Here is a 23,970-nt window from a genome sequence, read left to right as displayed (position 1 = left end):
GAAGTAGCCATCCGTCATATAATACCATTAAGATTATGTCTAAACATAGATAGCGTTATGATATTTCTCCAACAATAACTAACACAAGATGGCCGAAAACTATACTGCCTAACTAATATAATCAAAATTGCCTCCCATTTAATTATTCCGTATAGCCAAGCACAGAATATTTAAATTAACGGTACGATAACTGAATATTTCAGTGATGGAGAGAAACAACAAAAAGCAAACATGCGGCACGAATTGCCAATTAAAATATTGAAAACATCAATTTTTCTCCTCAATTTACCACCTATGATTTTAAAACGTAAAATAAACAACAAGAACGAAGTCACGATCGAAACTAAATCGATTTAAACGTACAACAAAGGCCGTAATGCTAAGCCCAATAGTTTTCAGAATTGTTGACGTACAAAATTCCCTGACCGACATAAAACGGTAACGTGCGGCCCTTGCATATTATTCCGGCAACTATGTTAATGGTGCCGTCGTTGTTTCGACGGTTCGTTGGGCAAAAATTTACATAAAAGATGTTTAGACTGTCGAAAAACAAGTAGGGAAAACGTATTAGGGAGCCGCGGAACTCGAGTCGCCAATTATTCACAATTCGAGCTGATAAAGCAGTTTTTGGGCCGTCCTAAAGATCGGCTGACTGATACTAATGACAAACCGAAGATAGACCATTCATTATTTAATTTGTTTAGTGTAACAAATACTAGGTAGTGCTGTGGCGAGATATTATACCGCTGCATCATCACTCGAGGTGTCGGAGCTGTGGAAAGGACTATAAAATCCCTCCGTTGCATTTCTTGTCAAGGGCTTAATCGCCGTCCCGAGATAGAACTCGGAAAGGGAAAGGGAAAGTAGCGCTGGCTTTTGCAAATTCTGCGACGTAAATTTGCCTGGGCGATGAGGTGGCACGCGTGTCTCCATTATAAGTGGTTCTCACCCTGCTAGTGTTTTTGGAGCTTTAAAAACCAACAAAAACAATTGATCCCTCTCGCCCTTTTTTTACGCTCGGGAATCCATTTATGGATACCCGGTCGAGGGGGGTAACAGACCGGTTTATGTCGAACTCCGGCGCCTCCAGAAAAGAAGACCGGCGTCCTCCTCTTCTTCCAATTCCAGCCGGGAGACTACGTCTTGAGAAAGGCGCGAGAGACGCTGCACGGCGTCAGCCACGTAAGAGCTACCCCGCAAAACCGACCACCGACTAAACCCCATCGAGCCCCACCAATCCGACTCCACGAAACCCACGTTACCCCACAGTGCGCGCCGAAGGTTCGCCGTCGCTACTACCCGTCCTGACAATAGGACGGGATTCCATCCCCGGGAAGACCCCGCTGGACGTCGGCGTTACTAGCACTCTTAGTGCTCTGCAGTGTAGTTGTAATCAGTGTAATAACGAGTTGGTAATGTATTGCGTTCCAAGCCGGCAAGCTAGTTTTGGTCCAGCGCGGGGTATTCCGGGACACTAGCAGCACAGCTTGAGTATCCTAATGAGTTGGCGTACCGAGACGGCCGACGTAGAGTCGCCTAAACGAAACCACCGTCCTGTTTGAAATTTTTTGAATGAAAATTACGATAATACTTAAGTATTCCGGACATTCTGTTTATGTTTGCATTACGTTTATATAATATGCTTAATCTATGTATGTAGATTTTAATAGCGGGTCATTAATATTGCACACCATTGATATTCTTTCTCTGATCTTTGTCAGTCTTAACATAGTTAATGTTGCGTATTCCCAACTTGTGCCAACGAAGAGTAAAATAAATGTGGCTATACACTGAAAATTTTTACAATGAAGATCGACTAGAAATTAAGTATTGTAAACTTATCTTTTTCCAGTATATTTTAGATAAAACTTAATTTTAATTTTAATAAATTATTATTTTTAACACATCTCAACATACATAAAGTACCCTTGTTATTGTCGCATAAACTCAATCCCAACTCAGTACAAATCTTTTTTTTATTCAGAAGTAGAAGTGACGCTACAAAGACACTACCCAGCGTGGGAAGTTAAAAAAACCTACAAACAGCATTTAGCAGAGTTTCCTGTTGAAGTAATCTCATAACAGCAAAATTGCTTAGGAAAACAATGATCTTTTTTTTTAGTCTTCATTCAGTCGACATATATTTTTTACATGCACAATTATGATTTCGTTTTATTAATTAGGTATTTAATATTTTTTAAATAGTGGTATTAATATTAATCTCAATGGAAAATATTGTGTTCATAAATTATTATTATTTATTTTTTTACATAAACTATTATCATTATAGACATAGGTCTCCTCTAACTGCCTCCATAAGCTCCTATTTTCAGCTGTTCTGGTCCATGTCAATGCAACCGTTTTAATGTCGTCCACCTATCTTCTAAATGGTCTACCTCGGTTTTTTTTTTGTGTCTCTCGGATACCAGTACATTATAGTTTTACATAATGTAAAACTATCTTAAATTACATATAACAATATCAATAATAATATATGTTCAATACATGTTACCATTTTGTATTTTACTTCGGCTTAAAATTTCATGACAGGCGAAGTTTCGATAATATGCCTCGGAGTTCATTGACTTCACGAAAGCCGGGTCGTATATTTAAGCCGCTAAAACAAGCACAGACGAGCACACGCCCACAAAGAACTAAACAGCTACCCGGGCCTACGCAATTTGAAAAAAGGACAATGCCGAAAAAAAACATATCGACAACGTCCATTGTTAAACGTAATCCTTTTTCATCTTCCCCGAATTTCTCGAAATGGCTAATTACCAAAATCAATACACCCTAATCTAAGGCTCTCAGTACTTACTCGTTCTTAAGGCAGTTCTCGGAAGTCTCACTTCTAAAGTTTCCCCAAGAATCGTTAAATTATAATGTCAATCTATTTTAATAAAACAAACTCAACTGAGTACAAACTTCGCTTTGTTCTAAACAAACATAGATAATAATAAACAAATAAAAAAACAAGAAATAAATTGAAAATGTCTTATGAATAGTGTGATGATACCTTTTGAACCGAGCGTATACATAAAAAATTATTTGAAAGAAAAGATATCTTATTTTTCATTGCCAATATCCCCGTTTCTCTCTTTCAAGTGGATGTAGTACATTTTAATATTAAAATTAGTAGCAACGACCCTTAATTCTTTTTTATATAAAGTCTTTTTAGTGGAAGCGACAAAAGCGTGTCCTAACGTGTCCTAAGAAACTTGTTATTTTGAAATTTGATTCTAGATCAGGTCTGGTGGATGTAGTAGTAAATAGCAATATAGTATGTTAAATGTGTTTGATTTGATAGATGCAAGTGATAGTGCGATATAGTAGGCAAACAAAGACTTAAATAACTTTTACCCATAAAACTTTATTGTTTACCTAAAATAGACCATTAAAAGAAAATCCACGAAAAACAGTATTTTAAATAAGGCGACAGAAAAAAGAAAAGAAAAAAGTTCCAAATATAAAATTAATAATCGAAATTAGATTTCTCCCACAAATTCTGGGGTTGAGGTGGAGGGCTCGGAGACCTTTACAGTTTCAACTGGACGAATGGGCGAGCTCAGGGGCTCAGCCGGAAAACCTAACAGCTCAGGCAACTAATTCGCGAATGAATTTATTTACCGAAGGAAACGAGACCCGGCGAGAAACTGAGCGGACCGATGCAATAGACTACGTGTCAAGACGGACTCGAACAAATACTTAAAATAATACTTTAAGTTAAATAGTATTTTCTTACCTTCTGTATTTACAGGAACAATTTTTCGGACAATTTCATTAGGACACAGCATCCTACAATTCAAAGCTGATAAGTAATTAAACTTCATAATATAAATGGTATTTTTAGCGGATAATACGTACAACTTTTTTTTCCCTATCTAATCTTTGGTATCCTATTGGGCTATTTCAACTAATTGCGGACTGGTTGATGAAATCACGGGACTCAATCTGGGAGGACTCACTAATACCAGTCCTAGCGAGAACAGTGTTTGGCTGAATTTACCACCGAACCAGAATTACGATTCGCCAAGAAGATCGATTAGAGGCTCAGTGGCAGTTGGCTATGGGCTAGGTTGCAAGTCAAAATATTCATCGCATTCGACGAGAACAGTGTCCGGTGCTTGGAGTGCCTAAAAGCACCAAGAGTGAGTCAGGAGGATCCAATAGAACATAATATAAACGGCGGCTTTACGTTACTCGTTGTCTGACATCTAATATGAGGCGTCCACGATAAGGGGGTTATCGTGTCGCGCCACTTTTTCGAAGGAGCGTTCTGACGCCGTCTTCAAATATTCGTTAGTATTAAGTATTCGAGATCTAATCAGGATAACGAGGCTAAAGAAGATTGGATGACTTGGGTATAGTTTATGAGGGTGTGGGTCCCGTGAACACTACACTTGCATAAGTTATGACAGAACGTACGCAAGTTTTGTAGAATTTTACCTTGTTAGGACAACGTACGATTTACTTCGCTTACAGATAAGGGATGAAGGTGACCGAGTTAGAACGCGACTCGGTCGTGGACTGACTTGACGTGCGGACGGAATGCCATCCCTCTATTGAGGGTGACTCCTAACCTAAGTACTTGACCTTTAACGATCAATTGACTCAACAGAATGCAAGAAAAAATCCACCAGAAATACATTCTTTCTGGTTTGGTAGACAAGTCGTTGTTTGGCTTTAACAACCTCTTAAAATCACTTGCGCTCTCTCGTCTATACGTGAATAATATAATTCATAAATTAATAATAAAATATCGTATAGATTTTATTTTGAACTAATCAACGCGACGGACTTTGTATTGACACACAAAACGTATGATCGCTTTAATAAAAACTTTAACTAAAGAAAGATTACAGAATTCAGAAAACGGATAAAATATTTATCAATCCTAAACCACAATACGATGGTAAACAGTCTTGAAGCGGATAGCCGCATTGTGTGGGCCACGAATAACCCTATTTAACTTTCGATGCCGACAAATATGGGATTTGTTCAACGATAAATTTACGAAGGTCGTGTTTCCGATAGGATTTAGTGAAATTTGTAATTTATACTCATATGTTTCGGTTGTTTTTGTTTTTAAGCGGATTTGATCGGTTTTTTTTTACGGGAAATGTTAGTAGAACCTGATGTAATCTTCTGCTTCTTGTGGAGTAGTCCTCGAAACATCTTACTGTTTTTTCTGTGGAAGAAGAAAGTCATTTAAATTTTCTTTTTCGTAGTCCGTTTGTTCTCTGGTACAAGATGGTCTGGTACCACTGGTGGTAGGACCTCTTGGGAGTCCACACGGGTAGGTACCTCCACCCCGCCTATTTCCGCCGTGAAGCAGTAATGCGTTTCGGTTCGAAGGGTGGGGTAGCCGTTGTAACTATACTGAGATCTTAGAACTTATATCTCGAGGTGGGTGGCGCATTTACGTTGTAGATGTCTATGGGCTCCAGTAACCACTTAGCACCAGGTGGGCTGTAAGCTCGTCCATCCATCTAAGCGATAAAAAATAAAAAAGATGGGCAATAACATGTGTCCGTGTGGAAGGTTAAATGAAACATGAATGCCCTTTAAGGTAAGTTTTTTACAGTAATAATTTATTTACCGATAACTTTCTTTTATGTATGTTAGAATTGGTTAATCACTAATAAATGCTAATAGTCGCATCGCTTTCGTTAACTTGCGAATTCTGTTTGGAATTTACTGCGAATTTCATAAAAATATATTAATATTGTTAATAATATTGTTCCCTTTTTAGGTCAAGGTAATCATATATTACCGTCTTTTTGATTTCCGCAGCGATTAAAATAAAATATATGGAAGTGGAAAATGCATTTTTGAAAAAATAAATGTAGAACCTGCAGCGAAATACGTGAAGCAAAAACTACGTACCCCTTTTTACGAAAATTGCGCGGACGGAGGAGTATGAAATTTTCCACACTTAGAGAATATAGAGAAGAAGTGCACTATGCTAATATTTTTTTTAAATAATGCATCAAAGATATATTAACATAATAAAGAAAACATTACACACACTACCATGTATTTGACACACAATAATATGTATGCTCTGTTAGTCTGTGGTCAAATTGAGAATAGGATAATATTGTTTATAGTGTAATCTCGGCAAAATCTGTGATTATAGAAGTATAATAATAGTCTTTGACAATTCTTGTTCTTCTTGTTCACTATCTACTTATATGTGATTTTGATTGTGGAAACATATTTGGTTATTGTTTTAGCTATATTTTTTAAATATTGTATGTTTTGTATTGTACTGTTTGTTTCCCAAATAAATAAATAAATAAATAAATAAATAAATAAATAGAACCTTAATAATGTTCAAACTTATAATTTCAATTAATTATAGTCGAATTTCGACTACCACGGGACCACTAGTGCTTATAAAAGTTTAATAAAGTAAATAACTAGTCAGGTCATAAGTATTGTCACACAGTAAAAACTTTTCTTTTAGAATGCTGGCCACAAAAAAGTTTATTGAATTCGAATTTCGAATTGTTCATGAAAATAAAAAATGTATACTTTTAGAATTTTACTCATTTTTAATTATGAAGTGGACGCTTAAAGAAGACCGTGTTGCAGTTATTGCGTTGCATCGTTGCGGTTACGCGCCAATTCAAATTTTTAACATACTGAAATTTTTGAATATTACCAAAAGATTCGTTTATCGTACCATCAAACGATACAATGAAGACTCTAGTGTAGATGACAGGTCAAGAAGTGGTCGCCCTCGGTCTGTTAGGACTCCAGCAGTGATAAAAGCTGTGAAGGCGCGAATTCAATGAAATCCCAAACGTAAGCAGAAACTGTTGGCCCTTCAGATGGGGTTAAGCAGAACCACGGTGAAAAGGGTGTTAAATGAAGACTTAGGGCTTTGGGCATATCGAAGAAAAACAGGACATCGTTTGAATGCTCGTCTAATGGACCTGAGACTGAAGAGATGCCGCGCTTTGTTGAAGCGGTACGCGGAAAAAAAATATCGGGAAATTATTTTTTCGGATGAAAAATTTTTTACCGTAGAAGAGAGCTACAACAAACAAAATGATAAGGTGTACGCACACAGTAGTGAAGAAGCGAGCAACCGTATTCCGCGTGTCCAACGAGGTCATTTTCCATCCTCGCTCATGGTATGGTTGGGAGTTTCTTATTGGGGCTTAACAGAGGTACATTTTTGTGAGAAAGGTGTAAAAACGAATGCAGTTGTGTATCAAAATACAGTCCTGACGAACCTTGTGAAACCTGTTTCTCATACCATGTTCAATAACAGGCACTGGGTATTCCAACAAGATTCGGCGCCAGCTCATAGAGCGAAGAGCACACAAGACTGGCTGGCGGCGCGTGAAATCGACTTCATCCGGCACGAAGACTGGCCCTCCTCCAGTACAGATTTGAATCCGTTAGATTACAAGATATGGCAACACTTGGAGGAAAAGGCGTGCTCAAAGCCTCATCCCAATTTGGAGTCACTCAAGACATCCTTGATTAAGGCAGCCGCCGATATTGACATGGACCTCGTTCGTGCTGCGATAGACGACTGGCCGCGCAGATTGAAGGCCTGTATTCAAAATCACGGAGGTCATTTTGAATAAACTTTAGTGTCATAAGAATCTATGTTTTGTTAAGTTCATTTTGGTATATGAATGGTTACATAATGAGTAAAGTTGTTTCAATTATTTTACATTAAACATGTGACAGAATTTATGACCTGACCAGGTATATAGTCTAGAATTCCAATTGTTCGAAATTCGTCACAAAGGATCAAATTTTTCATAATATTCCGTCTTATAACATGAAATCTGTCATGTCAAATTTTTTTTAAAAAGATAAGAAATCTTTTTTTTCAATACGACGACAGCATTTAACTTCGATAATTACACGGATTCACTTAGTTACACCACAACATCATTATACTATAACAATCAACAGTAACGACTCACGCTAATTCTCTCCAAATATATATACATGCAATAAATAATGATGCGCCAACTGAGACCCGCAAATCCTGTAACGAAATGTTCCACAATATAATAATTATGTTACAGTTACAATTCCGGTCGTTATGAGATCCGATAAACACGTGCTCGCACCATTTTACACTAGGGATGTCAACACTTGTATACGTACATACATTCACTAAATATGTCGAGGGGTGCTAAGATATTTGGTTCAAGGGAAATTTCGGTTAATGAAATGAAATGAAATGCGTTTATTTCAGACAACTTAAACCCATAAAATGTCACATACAATTACATAACATCTAAATCAAAACACAATAAAATTAAAACTACAATTTATCAGAATGACTAAAAACAAAAACAAACAAAAATGAAATCAAATCAAAATTATTAAAATTTAAATTGTCAACGACTAATATAAAATTAAAATTAATACGCGACATTTATCTTTGTAATTAAAGGTTCGTTTTATTTGGTAATGCATACGTAGTATCAACAAATCGATGTTTTTAATTGAACTTCAATTATGTTTACCACATTCAAATGGCTGAAAGAGTTTTTGGAGTTTACTCCTTTAGAATCGATTTACATATATAGGCCCGGGGTATGAAAATTATGGGGACCAAAATCGTACTAGCATGTCACACGAAATGCGTTATGCGCATTTCGTGTGACATGCTAGTACATGCGCCGGCAGTCCGCCACAAAGCCTCGTACTGATCGCGTGTTTCTCTCATTATTGTATTTTCATATATTGGAGTTTACTCCTTTAGAATCGATTTACATATATAGGCCCGGGGTATGAAAATTATGGGGACCAAAATCGTACTAGCATGTCACACGAAATGCGTTATGCGCCTGATTGGCTCCTGATTGCGTGATGCGTGCGCGCGCCAATCAAAATCGTACTAGCATGTCACACGAAATGCGTTATGCGCCTGATTGGCTCCTGATTGCGTGATGCGTGCGCGCGCCAATCAGGAGCCAACGCGCGGCCGCGTTATTGCAGGTGACGCCGGGCTGCTGCGCCGGCAGTCCGCCACAAAGCCTCGTACTGATCGCGCGTTTCTCTCATTATTGTATTTTCATATATTTGTTAGTCGTTTGTTTTGTGTCTCGTTAATTTGTTAATAATCTGTAGTGTATCGTGTTGTCGTAATATAGAACTATTTCTCGTATTGTTTCGTTTCGTCGCCAACTCAAATTTTTAACATACTGAAAAATTTGAATATAACCAAAAGATTCGTTTATCGTACCATCAAACGATACAATGAAGACTCTAGTGTAGATGACAGGTCAAGAAGTGGTAGCCCTCGGTCTGTTAGGACTCCAGCAGTGATAAAAGCTGTGAAGGCGCGAATTCAATGAAATCCCAAACGTAAGCAGAAACTGTTGGCCCTTCAGATGGGGTTAAGCAGAACCACGGTGAAAAGGGTGTTAAATGAAGACTGAGGGCTTCGGGCATATCGAAGAAAAACAGGACATCGTTTGAATGCTCGTCTAATGGACCTGAGACTGAAGAGATGCCGCGCTTTGTTGAAGCGGTACGCGGGAAAAAAATATCGGGAATTTCTTTTTTCGGATGAATTTTTTTTTACCGTAGCAGAGAGCTACAACAATCAAAATGATAAGGTGTACGCACACAGTAGTGAAGAAGCGAGCAACCGTATTCCGCGTGTCCAACGAGGTCATTTTCCATCCTCGCTCATGGTATGGTTGGGAGTTTCTTATTGGGGCTTAACAGGGGTACATTTTTGTGAGAAAGGTGTAAAAACGAATGCAGTTGTGTATCAAAATACAGTCCTGACGAACCTTGTGGAACCTGTTTCTCATACCATGTTCAATAACAGGCACTGGATATTCTAACAAGATTCGGCGCCAGCTCATAGAGCGAAGAGCACACAAGACTGGCTGGCGGCGCGTGAAATCGACTTCATCCGGCACGAAGACTGGCCCTCCTCCAGTCCAGATTTGAATCCGTTAGATTACAAGATATGGCAGCACTTGGAGAAAAAGGCGTGCTCAAAGCCTCATCCCAATTTGGAGTCACTCAAGACATCCTTGATTAAGGCAGCCGCCGATATTGACATGGACCTCGTTCGTGCTGCGATAGACGACTGGCCGCGCAGATTGAAGGCCTGTATTCAAAATCACGGAGGTCATTTTGAATAAACTTTAGTGTTATAAGAATCTATGTTTTGTTAAGTTCATTTTGGTATATGAATGGTTACATAATGAATAAACTTGTTTCAATTATTTTACATTAAACATGTGACAGAATTTATGACCTGACTAGGTACATCCGGCCTAAATTTTGGAATCCCTATGTTATTGGTACCAGAGACTAACTAAACATATTTAGATACATACGTTTAAATATATACATATAAGGATGTGGACTACTTCAAAATGAACATTCGTCGTGGGATAAAACGTCCAGTGCATTCGTATGTAGCGATGCACCGGTGTTCGAATCCTGCAGGCGGGTACCAATTTTTCTAATGAAATACGTACTCAACAAATGTTCACGATTGACTTCCACGGTGAAGGAATAACATCGTGTAATAAAAATCAAACCCGCAAAATTATAATTTGCGTAATCACTGGTGGTAGGACCTCTTGTGAGTCCGCACGGGTAGGTACCACCACCCTGCCTATTTCCACCGTGAAGCAGTAATGCGTTTCGGTTCGAAGGGCGGGGCAGCCGTTATAACTATACTGAAACCGTAGAACTTATATCTCGAGGTGGGTGGTGCATTTACGTTGTAGATGTCTATGGGTTCCAGTAACCACTTAACATCAGGTGGGCTGTGAGCTCGTCCATCCATCTAAGCAATAAAAAAAAGAAGAACAAACAATAAAAAACTTAATTACGTTTTCTGTGATATAACAAGAGAAGAACATTTAAAGCCCTTAATCTCTATTAAAATTAATATTAAAAATTAAAAAATACTATTAAAATATACAAATCTGAATATTCTTTTCACTCAATAACAGACAGTTGAGTGATTCCGTTTAAGAAAAATCTTTTTTAAGACTAAAGAGTTTTAAAGGTTTTAAATGATAAAGGTTTTTCTTAACACACACGTATAATAAACGCCCTGACATAGAGCAAACAGACCTGTTCATAACACAATGTTTGCTCGATGTGGGAATCGAACCCACGACCCTCGGCACAACACACAAGCATAGATAATACACAAAAATTAGTTACAGATAAGCAACTCAAGCACTCAACAAAAAATTTTTACGGGCGTCGGCCATTAGACTCGCTTCGATTAGTTTCTATATTTCCTATCTTCTATTACAGAAACTACAATTTGATAAAATTTACATAATCAATTTGTCAATAACAAGTAAAGACTTGTATGATTTATTATTATTTTTTATTTGCTGTGTTTAGTTATACAATACTTAAATGCTTTAACTTTAACAACATATACGTTTAGGGGCATCCGCTACAAGATGTCGTTAGTTTCCATACAAAAAAATATTTGTCTTAAAGTATCGCAGTTTTAGGACCATGGCGCTTACTACGATACCACCTGCCACTTACACTTCAAAATCACCAGTCCAGCTTTTAATATTACATCAAAGAAGTGTGAAAGTAGCCCCGGTAATCAACAAATCAAAGAGCGGACGGTTAACGTGGTATGGACATGTGATGCGTAGAGAGAAGATGCATGTGACTAGGAGATGTATGGAAATGGTAGTGCAAGGTAGAAGGGGAAGAGGTCGACCGAAAAAGACATAAATGGAGTGTGTGAATGACCAGTCGCCAGCTTTTCATTTTTCACGCCAGCTTTTTACGACGGCTGCATAGAACATACCATACGCATAGCTATCAATAACATTCTATTAAATAGCGTTATTTAAAAAAAATATTTATGTTTTCTTTTCTTGGCATACAATCATTAACGATATTTCAATAGTTTTATTTCATTAAATATTTATAATAATTTTATTCATTTCGGTGGCAGCCCTACAATGTTGTTCCTGTTGACTTATTACATTATATATAAATTATCCTTGCTCGCGTATATTCCGCTTCAAAACCATGTTATTAAGGTAAACTGAATGTATGTAATAGCGATATTTAAAACCATCTTGTTTGTATTATTAATAATAGTTTCCGGTGTTAGCACCTCAATATAGACGAGAATCTCTTGTTAAGCAATGTAAATACACACATGCGTACATTTGCGTTGTGTACAATAATCTTTTGTGATTTTTTGTTTAGTTTAGATGCGTGTTTTGGATCTAAGCGGATAAGTACCAACTATACTATTCGTTTCTGTCACAGAACAATCGTGAGTTCCGACTTCAAGGGGCTTAGCCGTAGGGGAGTAAGGGGAGAACGGAACATAACATCTATGCGGCCCTAGTGTCAACCTTACCTGCCCGCGCTGGTCGTTCTTCTCAGAATAACTAGCGGCGCCAACCCCTGGGATGGCGTGGTGCTCCCTGCTAGACAACGAACGAGGCTCTGGCGACCGAGCAATGGCGGTATACCCATACTCCTGATCAGGAAACTGGTTGGAAGAGGCCTCAGCAGCCTTGAGATCTAAATAATCTCAAAAAGGTCTGGTGCAGAAGGCAACGGAAAACCACTGCACTAAATTCCCTAGTACTTAGCTTCATGGATAAGTCAAATATAGCCACGGCCCCGAGTACCCGGCGTTCCTTAAATGGGACAGGGGTGCTAAGAATCTCCGGGTGGAAAACTCTTAGCCGTTATATAATACAATCGAGATTTTGACCTCACTCCTCAAGGTGGGCAGCGCCATTGATAATATAACCATTGATAACCAGTTTACAACCAGTGAGCCTTGAGTTTTTCTCTTCTCTCACCGCCCTCCAAGATTAGGGCACTGGGTCACTCGTTTATTATTATCATTTCACAATTTCGACCTTCGAATATCGATGCGAAAAATACCTTAGTTTTTTTAAAGAAATGGTTTTTCGAAGCGCTAGAAACTATAAAACTTAAGATTACTTATTATATTATATTATAATTACACTAATCTAAGTCAACACATCCGAAAATCAAACATAAAACAACAATCTCTTTACTTATTCGCAATTTTTTTTTTTTTTTTTTATTGCTTAGATGTGTGGACGAGCTCACAGCCCACCTGGTGTTAAGTGGTTACTGGAGCCCATAGACATCTACAACGTAAATGTGCCACACACCTTGAGATATAGTTCTAAGGTCTCAGTATAGTCACAACGGCTGCCCCACCCTTCAAACCGAAACGCATTACTGTTTCAGGGCAGAAATAAGCAGGGCGGTGGTACCTACCCGCGCGGACTCACAAGAGGTCCTACCACCAGTAATTACGCAAATTATAATTTTGCGGGTTTGATTTTTATTGCACGATGTTATTCCTTCACCGTGGAAGTCAATCGTGAACATTTGTTGAGTACGTATTTCATTAGAAAAATTGGTACCCGCCAGCGAGATTCGAACACCAGTGCATCGCTCGATACGAATGCACCGGACGTGGCCTTTAGGCCTTCAAAAACTTCAAAAACATTAAAGCAACTTACTGGTGGTAGGACCTCTTGTGAGCCCGCGCGGGTAGGTACCACCGCCCTGCCCATTTCTTCCGTGAAGCAGTAACGCGTTCCGATTTGATGGGTGGAGAAGTCGTTGTACTGAACTGAGACCTGAGATATCCTAAGATGGGTGGCAACATTTACGTTATAGATGTCTATGGACTCCGGTAACCACTTAACACTAGGTGGGCCGTGAACTCGTCTACCCATCTAAGAAACAAAAAAGAATAAAAAAACACATCCAAAAAACAAACATAAAACATTCTTTAACTAATTTCACAATGACGTAAAATTTTTTTAGCTCTACAATATGTATGCAGCTAAAGTTTCTCAGACATCCCGTGTTGAAGTGACGTCATATCGCTAAAGTGCACCGCAGAAAACCACAGGAAATGGCGTATTTGAGGGAATAGACGTTGGAGCTGCTCTTGCATAATGCACATGAACTGCGACTAGTTGAACGATGTCTTTTGTTAAGGTCGCTCCGCACGAATATCGACAATTTTACTGTTAACTCAAACGTAACAGTACAGATTGATGTTTAAGATAACTTTAGTACTTATTTAAATAAATTCCTAGAGCATTCATTTTTAAAAGATGTAGGATAGATAAGAAATGGAACGTACGAAAAGACTGCGGAACGGAGCATTAAGGTGTGAGTGAGATAAAACGGTGAGAGAGAAAGAAAAGAGAAAAAGCAAGATGGCGAGGACGATTGAAGGTGTATATCATTAAGTTTTTAGTTATAATAATAGACAAGATTTCAGAAGAGAACAATAAGATTAGAACAGTGTATTAGTTTTATTTTATGCACCACGATCATAATTCTACAAATTCATTCATATTCACGTTTACGAACCCTTCATACATATAATCGGCGAATTTTCATTAAGGATCCTTATTGCTAGACGCGAAATGGGTGGATAAGCCCGCCACTTCGACATGGATCTATTATGACTTGTGTCTATAAATGTTTTTGTCTACGCCCAATTTCAGCATAAACTGGCGTACCTGTTCTTATTACACAGGTATATAGGTCTTTTCGGGTAAGAGAATGTGCGGTTTGAGTATTTTTGGTGCCTAATCTTCAGCAATCACAGAGTGTATCCAGAAGGGACATCTGCCTCCTCTAGAATCGGCTGGCTGGATCGGCAATTACCAAGCCTTTACAATTTGCAATGCCTCTTTAAATTCCTTACTAAGACTCTCATGTTGTTGCGAAACGAAAACGTCTCAACCCATTAGCGTCCGCAAACCTTTACAAGAGCAGTGAAGAAAAATAATTTTCAACAAATTGTGAAAAGCCTGCGTAACGTTATCCGTGGCTTCATGAATATTTTAATGTTCATAATAAATTACATCAGTAACAAGGGGACCAAGTTACTTCCAGTTTCTGCGTTGGGGTTTACGAGCCAACCAAATAGGTATGACTTTGGATATTAAGTTTCAAAGCTTTGAGCTAATTCTGGTACGAAATAATCCTGGATTGTTACGGCATTGTGGAAATTACAATGATTTTCAATGTGTCAGAATTTTACGTAATTTCTCCCGGGTTAAGCATTTCGCCAACATTCTAAGAATATTTACAAAAAGATAATTAGACCTGTCGTGCTGTATGGATCTGAATGTTGGGCGACAAAAGTAAAACATGAAAGAGTGCGAATGTTGAGGCAGATGTGTGGAATGACAAGAATGGACAAGATAAGGAATGAGTATATTAGAGGAAGTGTAAAAGTAGCCCCGGTGATTGATAAATGAAAGAGTGGACAGCTAGCATGTGATGCGTAGAGGGAAGATGCATGTGACCAGGAGATGTGTGGAAATGGTAGTGCAAGGTAGAGGGGGAAGAGGTCGACCAAAAAAGACATGGATGGAGTGTGTGAATGACGATATGAGAGAAAAAGGAGTGAGTGTTGAGATGACGGCTGATAGAGGAGAATGGAACTCACTATGCCAACCCCTACCTAGTGGAATAAGGTAGAGATAAAGAAGAAGAAGGAGATGTAAGAATAGTTTATCTTCATGAACGAACAACAATTTTTATACATTAGCTAGCTGTTGGTAGGAAATAGTGTAGACCTGCTTCATGCATTCCGTGTAGACGGATAGGATGCTACGTACTTATACTATCTAAACATATATCTAATGCCTCAAGTGGGTGGGTAGCATTCACATTGCAACCATTACTCCCGTAATATCTTAAACCCGGACGGAATATGAGCTCCTCTGCCTATAAATTGCAATGAAAATTATTTACATCGATGAAAATAGACAGTTAAAGGCTTACTCGTGTGGACGGACACACATTACGCCCTATCGTATTTTGTATAAATTGTTTTCGCAATATAGGCCACAGAAACCCTATGGACTCAAATTCATTATGATTGTGTACTATGTACCTATCCTATTTTTGAATAACCAGAATAAATACATAATATTTGTCAACAGAATTTCGAAGATGAACGTCCACGTATCACACATGGTACTGAGAATAAATACCGCACGTTAAAATTGACAAAGTGTGACACATCATCAACCTATAGCACACCACGTAGCACAGAAACGGCTCCAGTTGTACGCCACTGACCACGATACTCGGCTCCTCTGATCCAACTCTTGCCAGCGCCCCCCACTTAGATCTTCACTCCACCGAGCCTGAGGTCGTCCGGCACTACGTAAGTAAAATTTATGCTGAAGTATTGATTGGTAACGAAAATATTTCCTGGTTTGCGTATCACAAATAGGCGTGTAGTGTAGGCATAGATAGTGTAGGACTAGTATAGGTTCAACTTGATCAGCGTTAAAGCTAATCAGCTGCCTAGAACCCTTTTCAAAACAGTTTTGAGAAATGAAATGTCGTAGCGCTCGAAAGACGCGGCATAAATGATCTCCTGAGACATATTCGTTTATTATTAACGTTTATATTCGAATAAATTTTCAAGAGCTTCAAGGCTATAAAAGGCTGTATTTATATCTCCTCAAATAAACTGCGTATGTTTCTCTTAAAATAATTTCAATAAGTTAGTTTGTTCTAATTTTATACTAGACATAGGGAATGATGGATGAGCGCTAACCCTAATAAGATTGCTATAAAATGAACAATTTAGTTTTTCGTTACCCTAGACTTGGGTATTTTCCGTATCAAAAGAATGTAAAATCTCACAATGCTAAGCTTACCTTTCGTTAACAATATTGATCAGTATCCGCACGGATGAGAACGGCCGGCACGTTTTTTATAGTGAACGTATTTTTTTAAACTCATGTTTATTTATAATGAATTAATTCACGACGATGATCACACTTTTGTTCTACCGTGAAGCAGAAATGCGTTTCGGCTTGAAGGGTGGGGTAGCCGTTGTAACTATACTGAGCCCTTAGAACTTATATCTCAAGGTGGGTGGCGCATTTGCGTTGTAAATATCTATGGGTTCCAGTAACCACTTAACACCAGGTGGGCTGTGAGCTCGTCCACCCAACTAAGCAATAAAAAAAATCAATATACATATGTGGATATTCAATAGCCACATAAAGAGAAAAAATCGTTCGTTGATTCTCACGCGATGTGGGAATCGAACCCACGACCCTCGACCCAGCAGTCAGCAGCGCTAACTATTACACCACCGGTTTATAATTATCTCGATCGTTCGATCGTTTTAATTATCTTTAATATTATAATTTTTTATTGCTTTATTATTAGTGTTCGGCAGGTTTTGATAAGACTAAACGTACCGCGCTAATATAAATTACTTTTAACCATCAAGTGGAATTAAATTCAGAAGCAGACGGCAAGTAGTCCGAACACTTAGACTTACACCGAACATTATCCACTCCGCGGTTGGTTTTAATGCTTTTTCGCTCAGCCGAGTTTTGAGGGGAGTTAAGGCGAATACTCATCACTTCTATATTGTTAAGCGCCGGGGTTCGGGATCAATAAATATTCAACCAAAGTACAACTTAAAACTGTATTAGCACTTAGAACACTCACAGAACACTTCACAAACACTTTGCAATTCTCAATTCGCTTCGCTTCAGGTGATCGGTTCGCTGTTTCGCTTCGAGTAGTTCCGATTACTGACTAACTGCTTGTCATCTCTGCAATGCTTTTATAGTCGAGACGAAATCCCTAGAATCGTCGAGAATATTCCAAAAAAGTCTAGTATTGTGTGTTTCCGCTATCTGACAGTAGATGGCGTTGTACTTCTCGAGCGTTCTAGATGCTACTAGATCCTTCTATATTCGTTCGACTATTCGGCGATAGATGGTGTTACTCTTACCGGCATAACGATATCTTTAGATTTTGAGTAGGAACTATTTTAATATGGTGCGAAAAAACGTAAATTATCAGTGAACATTAATAAATTTTCACACACACATCGCGCCGGATCTCCCCAGTGGATCGCGGTATCGATTCTGTAGCAGTCTCAGCGAAACACTGCTCTAACTACTCGCCCGTCATTCAAGGTCAAGCCAGAATATCCCCCTGGATTAAAAAAACTCGTAGATGTATCTACTAATGTTTTGTTGTGGTGAGTAAACTTTACAATTATAGCAGGCGTATTTTCTCTAGGGATACAGAGCTGGTAAGTTATCAGTAGTGGCTTTTCTGCTGTATCCTCGTGTGTAGACGAAGCTTAAACATTAACTATAGCTGTAGACAGTATTTAGTTTAAAAACACATGAAGTGATAAGAACTAACGCAATTTATATACAATTTGTCATTTGAACTATGGCTTCCCATATCTGGTAATTAAATTTGGTAAATGGTTTTTTTTTTTTTTTTTTTTTTTTTTTTTTTTTTTTTTTTTTTTTTTTTTTTTTTTTTTTTTTTTTTTTTTTTTTCAGGAGGAAATCGCCGGACTCCCACCCTCCACTGGGATGGAGGATAGGGCATGTCGGAGTCGAACCGACTAAAACCTCCTGTCGCTCAACAACCAACGTCCAACCCTCGCATGAGACAGAACTCATGAAAAGGCAAGGGGAGGAGAGTGAAGCGTTTAGTGCGGAGCACATCTCTCCCATCACCCTCCCCCTCGGGACGCCGGGCCAGCGATCGTCGGCGCCACGACCACCAGCCCTCTCGGTCGGCAGGCTGTCCGAAGCCCGCCTAGATGGCGCCGGTTTGAATTGGTTATCCTACGAAATACCCCGCTGGGTCAGAACCAGCGTGGGTCGAGGATAGCCGGCCTTCCATCACCCGGATGCTCTTGCGTAAAACGCGTGCAGAGCAGCTTGCACGTCGTCTTCTTAGGCCCCCTTCGCCGGGCCCCAGACCGACATATGAGGGGGACCCGAAACACTTAGAGGGCCAGGGCTAGGGCGAGATCCGCCTCCCTGGCCCCCGCTCGACGGCGGCGGGCTTGTGCGTCTCTCACGCGCCCCGCCGCCTCCTTCTGCGAGATGGTGCACTCGCAGAAGTCGAGCATCGCCGATCGTTGCGCCGCGGCAAGCGACGGCGGCGATGCCTCGCGCACTGGCGCCTCGCCCGAACGCACTCCACGCGGAGTTGCGCGATTTCGGGCGACCACCAGTACACTTGGCGATTGGGAGGTCGAGGGCTAATCCGGGGCATCGACACGTCACAGATGCGACGCATCGTGTCCCGGAACCACCTCGCTTCGTCCTCGACCTCAACTGGGTGTGGACGCATGGGCGCCCACGCCGCCACCGTAGAGGCTTCCATCAGGAGCTCCTTATTCAGGCGCTTCAGTGCCCACTTAGGGAATGACCGGGACGCACCACGGGGGTGGTCCCCGTGGGCGTCCGCGACTGCGGAGCGGGCGGAGAGATCAAACCGAATATATCGGTGATCTGACAGTGTCTCCGCCCCCTCCAAAACTCTCCAGTCGCGGATACGGCGTGCGATGGCCGGGCTTGCGAACGTAACGTCCACAACAGACTCGCCCTGCCACCGCACGCACGTCGCAACCGACCCTCTATTCAACAAATAGAGGCCGGTCACGTTCGCCCACCTCTCCAACAGCCTACCACGAGCGTCCGAGCGGGGGGAGCCCCATGCGACAGACTTCGCGTTGAGGTCCCCCGCGAGAATCACTGGACGAGGAGCGAGGCGGCGAGCAATCGCCCCGATTCCGTCCAGGAAATGCCCGAACTCGACAGTAGGCCTATTCGGAGAGAAGTACGCCCCGATCACGACGGTCCCTTCCAGCTGCACCGCGACGAACCCTTGGCCCCTGGTCACCATCGCCAAGGGGGGGATCGTCGCGTCTCTTCTTATGACTATGGCCGCCAGGCCGCCATCGTCCCCGAACCAGCAATCATTTGCCGGGGGAACGAAGTACGGCTCGGCGACCACAGCCACGTCTATGGACCACTCCGCCATGCTCTGAGACAGCATGTCCTGAGCTCTGGCGGAGTGGTTCAGGTTTCCTTGGAGGAAGCGATAGATGCGGTCCATTACTGTTGAACCACATCCATCGCCCCCTCCTCTTCACCGCTGCCCCCACCCTCCGGCACCGGCGCCGCAGCGGGGATTGCAACATTGGCCAGTGCTCCTCTGGCCAACCTTCTCTTCTGCCGGCGCCTTGATTTTCGGCGCCGGTTGCGTTCAGTATTAACACCGGACGGGAAGCAAGCCTTGCCTCCCGCCCGGTGGTTTGCCCTACGCCCAGCCGCAGCGCACAGAGCGCAGTGCGGGGCGGCCGTGCAGGACGCCGCTTTATGACCCGGTTGGCCGCAGCGGAAACATAGACCGCTGCGGTCAACTAAGCTGGTGCACCTAGCGAGGCCGTGCCCGGTGCTAAAGCACCGGAGGCATCGCCAGGCACGTGGTTCTTGGAGACGCACGTGGGCCGCTATCCAGCCCACGCGCAGTCTCCCCGGATCCCCCATTGACCTTCCCGGCGGAGGAGTAGCCAAGGAAGTGGCAGCCTCCACAGGGCAGCGCGCCCACGCTGACCTAGCTCCGGAGTATCCTGAGCGAAGTTCGCCCACGGTCACGCTCTCCAAGGCACATCCACCTTGGGCGGCTATCGCAGCTGCCACCTCCTCCTTGGTGGCGCAGTCGTCCAGGCCGGTGATCCTGATCTCGGCCATCCTCACCGGCCTGTGCACGCGCACCTCATTCTCCGGCAGCGCCACGCGGAGCGTCGCCACTAGTCTGTCTGCGACACCAGAACTATCCGCACCGGGACACTCCAGCAGCTTCGCTCCATTGGCGGTATGCCGGAAGCGGAGGCCTTCCTCTGCCCCGATTTCTGCTAAGTTGACGGCCGCGCGCGCCTGGGCCATCACCTCATTATAGGTGAGGCCCTTTTCGGCGGCGGCTGGCAGCAACGTCACTACGACGGCAGCCGACCGCGCTGCGCGCGTCTTCTTCTTCTTGGCGTTCTGCTTCTTGTTGGTGGCCGGTGCTCGACTCTCGCGAGGAGCAGCCACGGCCACCAGCTCTGTGCTTCGGGCTGCAGCGGTCAGCGATCGACCCCCTCTGGGAGCTGCCAGAGCCTCTGTCTGTTGCCTACCTTTCTTGCCCCGCTTCACCACTTCCGTCCAACCATCGTCCATGCTTGACGGGGGAGGAGGAAGGGGACGGGGCTGGGATTTCAGGGCAGGATTTTGGGCACCCGTACCCCTGTTATTTTGATTGCGGCCTCCACGTCGTGCCAACCTTGTGGATGAGGTGGGGGTGGAGGTCGACCGGGCGGCCTGGCCCCGCGGGACGGCGGCGTTTGTTGGCGCCGGGACACAGTCTCCGGAGCCATTGGAGGAGCGGAGTATCTTCTCGAGGCTGGCAAAGTGCTTGCCAACCTCAACCGCCACCGCCCGCGAAATGCAGGCCACCATTTCCTCTCTGCTTGGGAGGGAGTGGTCTACTTCTTCCGTCCCAGCAGCCATGTTGTATGGCCTCTGTGACCCCGCAGCACGCGAGGGCGAAAGAGGCGGCTCTGCAGGCCTGGGCCGCGGTAGCGCTGGCCACTCATCCACCATCCTCGCCAGTGGCGAACGGATGTCCTCAGCCCGCGCTGGCGTAGGGTTTAGCTTTCCTCTACGTGCAGATGCAGGGGCGGCCGATATCCGCGGAGGTGGCGCAGGCCTTAGCTCAACCCTTCGTGGAGGGCGAGGGATCGCAGGAGTAGGCGCCAGCGAAACAGGGGCCTCGGAGGTGGGCTCTGGCATGGGTGCCACCGCACTCATCGCGGACCGCAAGTGCACAGTAGTATCCATCGCCCCCGCGGGGGGCCCAGTGCATGGCAGCGCGGGCCTCGGCAACAGGGGAGTCCCTCCCCGCAATGCCGGGGTGTCTCCCGGGATGTGACTCTCTCTGGAGTCAAACTGAGAGACGTGACCTTTGCTCTCCACCTCTCGGCTCGCTACCAAGTCATGGAGCTTGGACATGGTGGGGATCAGCCTCGTTTTAACCATGGCGGCTGCCTCCCGGAGTCTTTTCCGGTAACTGCTGCCTGGCTCGGCGCCCTTGGCAGCCACAGTCGACAGCAGCTTACCCAAATTAACAAGCGCAAGGTCGAGGTCCCGGAACGTCTCGTCCCCGCTAGCCAGGGACGCAGCCGACGTCGACATCGACTCCACCGACGTCGCCGGTGACACCGCGCCCCTCCTCCTTACTGGTGCCCACTGGGGAGCAGGCATCGCGTCTTCCGACGCAGCAGCAGACCCCGAAACCATCGGAGTCACCTCCTCGATGGCCATCGTCTTTTCCGGCACCTCAGTGCCGGAGGATGACGCGCTGCCGTCATTGGAAGATGGCAATGGGGTTTTTCTTCGCCCCCTCTTTTTCCCCACCGATGGTCTGGTGGGGTTGATTGCACCCGAGTCGCTGGCGAGCGCAGAGCGCATCGAGCCGGCGATCGGGGAGCGCCTCGGTTCGACGGGAATTCCGCTGCCCGTCGCACAGCCTCCTTCATCCTGACAATTGTTGCCCCCCCCAGAATACGTGGGGCAGCGTGCTTCCACTGAGGTGGAAGCACGGAGGGATTTTCCGCCCGACTCGCGGGCGGTACCCTCCTGGGGTACTAACTTTGCACAATTGTCCATCATGTCTATGAATTCCTTTTTTATTAACCAGGGGTTTGGTCCCCTGGGATCTACGACACCCTCGGGACTGGAAACCCTCCAGCCATACATCCCATCGCCGGGTGTCGAGCTTGGGATTGGGGCATTTTTGAAGAGGTTTGCATCCTCGCGGCTTCGACCAGTAAAGGCAGAAGCCCCCGTTCCCCATGACTGGGGTTTACGGTTTGGCCGACGGTGGCCGGAGCCTATCCATCGCCCACAACGCGGTGCGGAGCCACGCCGGCGAACCGGTACCTCCCATATCTGGAAGGCTTTCCCCTGTAGCCGAAGCCGGGGACATGGCAACCCGCAGCCGAAAGACACAAAAGTGCCGCTGGCTCATCAGGCTCCCGAGAGCCAATCCCTCATCCCCAGAATGGCACCCTTTGCCAGTGCAAAGGGCGTGGAGAGGGTCCCTCGCTCTCTCTTAAGGTAACCCCCGCAGAATGCAGAGGCGTCCGAGGAGAGCTGGGTGCAGTTCTCTTTGTCGCGGCGTCCCACACAGATTCCTCTGCACGCGATTTTAGGGACGCACGCTTAAGCCCCACCGCCACGACAAGGCGGAACTGCATTCGGTGGGGTTGGTAAATGGTTATTGAATTCTGTTTCGAGAGCCCCACCATTCTCTCTCTCAATTTCCAGATTTTCTGACCTTATGATGTCAAAAATAATAACTACTCATAAATAATGAAAGTATTGGTGGTAGGACCTCTTGTGAGCCCGCGCGGGTAGGTACCACCACTCCGCCTATTTCTGCCATAAAGCAGTAATGCGTTTCGGTTTGAAGAGTGGAGCAGCCGTTGTAACTATACTCAGACCTTAGAACTTATATCTCAAGGTCGGTGGCGCATTTACGTTGTAGATGTCTATGGCTTACAGTAACCACTTAACACTTCGTCCACCCATCTAAGCAATAAATAATAATAAAAAAATTCTATAAAATGAAACGGCGCCTTAAATACTCGTATACTGAAGCAACACTAGACGATGACAGCTGAAAAAAATTGCGAGAAGCGTAAGAAGCTTCTAGACTAATCTAATATTGTCATTTCACTCGGTCGGAAGCGCTAGTCGGTGATATTATTTACTCGAGGAAATTCTGGACAATATTGTAGTCCCTCTCCGGGATATTCATAACGACGAGGTTTTCGGAAAATAAGCCTTTGAAAATTTCATTTCAAAGTACGTTCCACCTATAATAAAATCGTAGACAGCGACTATATTTTAGTGACAGTTAATAAGATTTTAATATGGATTACTTATTTATTATTTATTAAAAAAAAAAGCACTGTCACATCACAAACATTTAATATTGAAAATAAAACTATTTAATTTATGGCCTCATTGATGCATGTGACAATAATGGCGTACATAACATTGGCAATTCATCGGCCCGAAGATGGAATACAAT

The 23,970-nt window shown here is 43.2% G+C and overlaps 1 protein-coding gene across 1 annotated transcript; it reads right to left on the bottom strand.

The window, feature by feature from the left end:
- Positions 1-1,440: 1,440 nt before the first annotated feature.
- On the bottom strand, positions 1,441-22,343 carry LOC119629786 (serine/arginine repetitive matrix protein 1-like). The gene is made up of 3 exons (XM_038016965.1): positions 20,856-22,343; positions 20,592-20,771; positions 1,441-1,536 (listed from the first exon to the last, which is right to left on the bottom strand). Exons 1-3 carry the CDS (start codon positions 22,341-22,343, stop codon positions 1,441-1,443), a joined length of 1,764 nt encoding a protein of 587 aa, XP_037872893.1.
- Positions 22,344-23,970: the final 1,627 nt, after the last annotated feature.

The sequence above is a fragment of the Bombyx mori genome, chromosome 17, assembly GCF_030269925.1.
Source record: "Bombyx mori chromosome 17, ASM3026992v2".
Classification (NCBI taxonomy): Eukaryota; Metazoa; Arthropoda; class Insecta; order Lepidoptera; family Bombycidae; genus Bombyx; species Bombyx mori.
This window is presented reverse-complemented; position numbering and strand designations above follow the sequence as displayed.

What these genes read in the sequence shown, in the direction of transcription:
- LOC119629786 (XM_038016965.1), bottom strand. Translation starts at nt 22,343, where the DNA reads ATGCGCTCTGCGCTCGCCAGCGACTCGGGTGCAATCAACCCCACCAGA. An exon ending in CCAAGAAGAAGAAGACGCGC is followed by an intron (nt 20,772 to 20,855) that starts GCAGCGCGGTCG and finishes GTGATGGCCCAG; the next exon opens with GCGCGCGCGGCCGTCAACTT. An exon ending in AGGTGCGCGTGCACAGGCCG is followed by an intron (nt 1,537 to 20,591) that starts GTGAGGATGGCC and finishes GGTTTCGTTTAG; the next exon opens with GCGACTCTACGTCGGCCGTC.